The 6552-nt window shown below is 48.2% G+C and overlaps 1 protein-coding gene across 1 annotated transcript in view; it reads right to left on the bottom strand.

Annotated features, from left to right (window-relative positions):
* Positions 1-4537: 4537 nt before the first annotated feature.
* CLMP (CXADR like membrane protein) overlaps positions 4538-6552 on the bottom strand; it is a 58114-nt gene continuing 56099 nt past the window's right edge. Inside the window, exon 7 of the mRNA XM_005428869.2 lies at positions 4538-4904. Within this exon, the coding sequence (XP_005428926.2) occupies positions 4613-4904 (292 nt within the window). The 3' untranslated portion in view covers positions 4538-4612. The remainder of the gene's footprint in view (positions 4905-6552) is intronic.

The following is a 6552-nucleotide window of genomic DNA, read 5'->3' as shown; positions in this document are numbered from 1 at the left end:
GTCACAGCAGGGCGAGGGTGAAGCCACCAGGGGTTGTTGTTGTTGTTGTGCTGCCATTATTTATTTACCAGGTTGGCTTCCAGCACCTGCATCCTCAGCCAAAAATATCCCAGGTCCCCAAATAGCCCAGATATAGCCAAATATCTGGGGTTTATCCCCAGATAAAACCACATTTGCTTCCATGCATCACCCAGAGTTTCATATCTTTTGTGAAATGTCACCTAATTTAGACTGAAAAATACCCAGGAAAAAAAGCCCAGCTTCCCCACGCTTCCCATGCAAATGTGCACATAGGCCTGCTTAGCTTAGCTTAAAAATGGTATTTTTAACTCCAGCCTTTTTTTTTTCCCCCTTTGGATTCAGCTTGACAGCATGAAACCCATCACACCCCAGAAAATGGTACGAGTTGAGTTGAGCTGCAGCACTTCAGCTGCAGCACCTTTATTTATAAAACAACCAACCAAAAAAAATTATTAAATCATTGATTCAAAGTGAATCAATAATAAATATTTGCTTTCCTCTGAGTTGTTCAGACACAGTACAAGTACACCAATCATAGCAGGTAGCAGAGATGGAAGCTTCGTTTAGCTGCTGAGAAACAAAAAGCTACATAACATGGTAGGCATTTCATCACACAATTCATTAATAGCTGGTATATGACTGTAAATGCTTTAATACACTATTTTACAAAACAAGGTTTGGCTTATTTGCTCCCCTTGTGCAGCTCCTGGTGGGCTGGAGCTTGGAGAATTGAATCCCTTTGGAATGATCCCTTTCTCCTGCTCCCTTTGGTGAAGAACTTCTCCCTTCCCTGGGAGTCGCTGATGGGCTGAGGCAGAGACCTGGACATCTCCTGCATCCCAACAAACCCAGAGTGACAGTTCAAAAGTAAAGCAAATAGTAAAGCAAGAGTAGTTTTGGGGGCATTGAGTAGATTGGGGGGCAATAGTAGATTTAAGGGCGTTTTGTGTAAACCCTTCACACAAAATATTTTATGTTGTAAAAAGAACAGAAATAGCCTAAGGAGGGATGCTAGCCCTCATTTAGAAGATATTTAAACGGTGAAATAAAAATATTTCAAAAAACAATTGAAATAATCTCATCCATCCCAGGGCCTGGGAGTTCTGAGCCAGCAGGGCTCCGAGCAGCCAGGATGGATCCCCCAGAGCAGGATTCAGGCACTGCCCCTCTGCCTGACCCTCCCCAAGCCCCCAGAGCTCTCAGCACGAGGTTCCACAGCAGCAGAGGCTGCCAGGGCTGCCCAAGGGCTCCAGGAAATCCTGCCAGGGCAAATCCTCCTCCGTGCAGGCTGCAGAGGCTCCGCTCTGCTCATTGCCAGCCCGGGCTGGGATCAGAGCTGCCCCTGTGGCTCTCAGGGACTGTCACGCTGGGTTTGTGCTGAGGAGGCTCAGGGAGAGCACTCAGGGAAAGCTCTCCTGGGTCTGTGCTCAGGGTGAGGATCCCCAGGTGGAGGAACGTTCCCTCTGTTGGCAGAGTGATTAAATTATTCTTTGTCTGCTTGAAAAGGCAAAAAGCCCAGAAGTTTCTCTCCCATTTTGGTACAAAGACACCTCACAGGAGCTTTTGGACTTCTCCTTAGAGCTGGGGCTGTCTGAGTGGACAGAGGCCAAGAGGCCTGGCCTGGGTAATTCACTAGAAAAAGAAGAGAACACAAGGAGAACTAGAAAAAGAAGAGAACTAGAAAAAGAACTAGAAAAAGAAGAGAGCCTCCTTTTGTGGGGGTGTTTAGCAGGAGCAAGAGCCTCTTGCCCTTGGCTCGGTTTTTCTCTGTGAGACCTTTGTTATTTTGTCTTTTATTAAACCTTTTTCTGTGTCCAACCCCACCTCAGAAGGCATCCTGCTGATTTGATGCCATTGGGGGTAGCTGGGCTATCTCAGATGTGGTAAATTCTCTGAGAGCTCATAAATCCTGGCTGGAGGAGAAACCATCACTGAGGTGCAGCACAGGGAATGCTCAGCCCAGTGAGCGCCCACAGAAGAACCCACAGGCTCCTTTCACCCTCCTGTGCCTGCTTTTGGAATTTTCCCAGCTCTGGAATGGCTCAGGAGTGCTTTGGAGCACCTGAACCTTCAGGGCTCAGGATAAAACCAACTGCAGAGGAATCCCAGACATACACAGAGCTGCTGCTTCCCACCCCGCTGATCCAGGATGGAATGATAGAGAATCCACCCCCAGCAGCTGCCGTGGCAGGAGCAGCTTGTCAAACACCTCATGCCAGGTCTTATTAAAGCTGGGATTGTTTTCCCTGCACAGCATCAGGGATTTGTCCTGCCAAGGGTTAAATCTGGGCTAGAGAAAGCAGTGGAATTTTGAGTGGCTACTCCTAGGAAGGGAGGTTCTCACATAGTGTGGGGCAAGTTTGGAAACTCTCCATGTGGAAACAGCCCAGGCAGGGCTTGGCTTTGATCAGGTTGTCAAAGATCTCAAGTGTAGAAATGAGAAATTCTGGGTCTCAGTCAGAAAAGGAGATTAATGACAATCCTGGAGTGAAAGAATTATAGATCTGTTCTTCTGTGCTCACCGTCTTCTTGAGGCTCTTTCCACCAATTGGAGAAACCCTTTCCCTCCCTCCAGTGGGGGAAAAAACCCAAACACCCTCATTTTTGAAACAGAAAATCACCAATCTGGGGGTACAGGAATCTAGAACCTACAAGCTCAGTGTCTTGTGTGTAGCAGTGCTCAGAGCCAAGTCCTTCAGAGGAAAATTCAGGGACAGAATTCTGCATCTGTCCCTACCTCCCATCCTTCCCTAACTTCATATTCCGTGGAAATGCTTAACCTGGTTGCTCACAAAAATATTTTTTTACAATTGTTGCCATTTTTTAAGAGTCTTGCTAAAGGTTTAAGCCTCAGCCCTGGCCCATGGCCCAGCATTTGGTGTAGGAGTGGGACAGCTCACACAAAGATGTCCTGATGGGAGCAGCATTTTGTGCTTGTGTACCTGTCCCAGGTGTGTTTTCCTCTGCCAGGGAACCCTTCAGGCCTTCCCTGGGCTCAGCTGGGCAGTGCTGCTCACTCAGGCTGGGGAAGAACTTCCCATAAGGCTTCTCCAGCACAAACCTGGCCAGTTCTGCAGCTGGCAGTGGCTGAGAGCTCTTCCCAAGGCTCCATCCAGGTTTTTTGGTACCTTGGTGGCCCTCCCCATGTGGGCAGTGCCTCCCTGCTGGGTGCAGTGCCCAGTTCTCCCCGTCTAAGGCTCAGTGGCCACGGGCACCCCTCCAGTGGGGCTCTCACGGCCCTGCAGTGCTGCCCATGGAAGCAGAGTCGGGCTCCTGGCCCCAAGTTTATTCTGGCAATTAAAGCACCTCTGTTTTCTTGACAGAAAAAGTCCTTTCTCTTTAGTAGAGTTTAGTTCAGACACCTTAATGCTGCATGCCTTGTCCTTTGGGAGCGATCCTTTAATTTCCATTTTAGTTACAGCCTCCAGTATTTCACTGAGTGCAGAAAATGTGAAGCACCTGGCTGGACACCCTCAGCCTCCAAATCTTCACTTAAGACAGCACAATCTTCGAGAAACTTCTCCAAAACCAGTCTGGGAGACTTCTCCCTCCCCACAAAACCTCTCTGGAACATTATGCATCTTTAAGTCTTTGTTGATCCCTTTTAAAAAATCCTGAGGTTTGGCTTCTTTTCACTCACACAGTTTCACTCGGCAGCACAACTTTGCTGCCATAGGTTTTTAATGCTCAGTGGTCCATTTTCAAAGGGGAAAAAAACCCCCAAAAATAAAAAGATAATTTAAAAAGAAGCTCCCTTTTCCCTCCAATAAATCTTTCTTAAATCTTTCTGTATCAGAATCAGAGGGTTGGCTTCTTGTCACTCACACAGTTTCACTTGACAGCACAGCTTTGCTGCTGTAGGTTTTTAATGCTCAGTGGTCCATTTTCAAAGGGGAAAAAAAACCCAAAAAGAAAAAAGATAATTTAAAAAGAAGCTCTCTTTTCCCTCTAAAAAAATCTTTCTTAAAACCTTTCTGAAATTTTTCTGTATGAGAATCAGAGGGTTGGCTTCACACACAGTTTTACAGTTTTTAATGCTCATTTTTAAAGGGAAAAAAACCAACAAAAAAAAATTAAAAAGAAGCTCCCTTTGCCCTCCAATAATTTTTTCTTAAGATCTTTCTGAAATCTTTCCGTATCAGAATCAGAGGGGTCTGAACCTCGGTGATGTTCAGAAAGGAGTGGGAGGGTTCTGGCGGTGTGAATAACCCCGGGTGATCACGATGAAGCTGACCAGGAGGAGATCTATCTATCTATCTATCTATCCTAGCGCTGCTGAGTGGCCGGTGCTGTGACAATTTTTGGCAGTTCCCCGGTGCTGTGACAATTTTTGGCATTTCCCCGGTGCTGTGACGAGTGCCGCTGCGGGGCAGGGGATGCTCCGGGGATGCTCACACGGTTTGGAAGGCGCGGCTCTGCGCGGGCACCATCACGGCTGGCACTGCCACCTTCACCAGGTGGTTGTAATCGGCTTTTTTGGGTTCTTCTTTCCCGTCCAGCTGCTGCTGTTCCCCGGTGCTGTGACAATTTTTGGCATTTCCCCGGTGCTGTGACGAGTGCCGCTGCGGGGCAGGGGATGCTCCGGGGATGCTCACACGGTTTGGAAGGCGCGGCTCTGCGCGGGCACCATCACGGCTGGCACTGCCACCTTCACCAGGTGGTTGTAATCGGCTTTTTTGGGTTCTTCTTTCCCGTCCAGCTGCTGCTGGCTGTACTGGGGTGGGGTCAGGTGAGGAGTGGCTTCGGTGGACAAAGTCCGCTGGCTGCGGGAGGCACTGTTGGCTGTGGACCTGGTGGAGGAGGAACCCGAGCGGGAGCTGCGGGAGCCCGAGGAGGAGGAGCTGGGTTTGACCAGATGAGCCTTGGGTGCCTCGGCGTCTTCCCTGCGAGGGAACACAGCACACGAGGGGTTAAACATGGTCCGGTCAAAGCCCTGGGGATTGCTGGGGGAATGGCCGGGAAAGAGTGGGAGGAGGGATGGGAGGAAGAAGAGGAAAAGGAAGGGGGATAGAAGGGAGAAAGAAGAGGGAAAGCAGAGGACAAAGAAGAGGAAAAGGAAGGGGGAAAGCAGAGGAGAAGGAGGAGGAAAAAGAAGGGGGAAAGAAGAGGAGAAAAAAGAAGGAGGAAGAAGAAAAAGAAGGCAAAGAAAAGGAGAAAGAAGAGGAAAAAGAAGGGGGAAGAAGATGAAAAAGAAGGGGAGAGTAAGAAGGGGGAAAGAAGGAAGAAAAGTGGAGGAAAGAAGGGAAAAAGAAGGGGAGGGTAAGAGGGAAAGAAGGGAGAAAAGAGGAGGAAAGAAAGGAGAAAGGAGAGGAAAAAGAAGGGTGAATGCAAAGGAGAAAGAAGAGAAAAAGAAGGGGGAAGCAGAGGAGAAAGAAAGGGGAAGAAGATGAAAAAGAAGGGGAGGGTAAGAAGAGGGAAAGCAGGGAGAAAAGCAGGGAAAAGAAGGGAGAAATGAGGAAAAAGGAGGGGGAAAGCAGAGGAGAAAGAAGAGGAAAAGAAGGGGGAAAGAAGGGGAAAAAGAAGGAGAGGATAAGAAGGGAAAGAAGGAATAAAAGTGGGGGAAAGAAGGGAGAAAGAAGAAGAAAAAGGAGGGGGAAAGCAGAGGAAAAGAAGGGAGAAAAGAGGAAAAAGAAAGAGGAAGAAGATGAAAAAGAAGGGGAGGGTCAGAAGGGGGAAAAAGGGAGAAAAGTGGGGGAAAAAAGGGAGAAAGAAGAGGAAAAAGAAGTGAAGGGTAAGAAGAGAAAGAAGGGAGAAAAGCGGGGGAAAGAACGGAGAAAGAAGAGGAAAAAGAAAGATAAAAGAAGAGGAAAAAGAAGGGAGAAAGAAGAGGAAAAAATGGGGAAATAACAGGAAAAAGGAGGAAAGAAAAGGAAAAAGAAGGTGGAAAGCAGAGGAAAAATATAGGAGAAATAAGAGGAAAAAGAAGGGGAGGGTAAGAAGGGGGGAAAGAAGGGAGAAAAGCAGGGGAAAGAAAGGAAAGGAAAAAAAAAGAAAGAAGGAAAGAAAACCACCCCAAACCCTTTCAGAACCACAACAGACAAGCAGTTTTAATTTACACAAAAAGAATATGCAAATGCTTCAAAATACTGAGAGAAAACAGTTGGTTGATGCCGGTACTAATTTGCCCGGGGAAAGAAGGGGGGAATTTAATTTAATTTAATATCCTGCAAATTGTCCAAACTCTGTGCTGTGTAACTCGATGGATTAAACTCCCCATTGCCCCGCAGAGTGTTGGTAAATGAATTTGGGATAAACACACGCTGCTCGCAGCCGGCTCTGTGTGTGTGTGTGTGGGCACCGAGTGTCAGAGCGAACAGCGCAGGCTGAGCTGGGTGCTGTGAAATCCTCAGCCGGAGCGACAAATGGGCCGGGCAAGGCTGCCTGAAACCGGTTCTTCCATTGCAGAGCAGCCCCGTGGGCAGGGAGAGGAGCGCCACAAGCGGGTCCTGAGTGACAGAGGGACGAGGAGGATGGAACGGGCGGGCGGGAAAGGTGATACCGGAGAGGCTGGGAAGGGAAGGGAAGGGAAGG

This window comes from Geospiza fortis, unplaced genomic scaffold (assembly GCF_000277835.1).
Source record: "Geospiza fortis unplaced genomic scaffold, GeoFor_1.0 scaffold262, whole genome shotgun sequence".
NCBI classification, from domain to species: Eukaryota; Metazoa; Chordata; class Aves; order Passeriformes; family Thraupidae; genus Geospiza; species Geospiza fortis.
The sequence above is the reverse complement of the archived record's forward strand: the minus strand, read 5'-3'. Positions and strand labels throughout refer to the sequence as shown.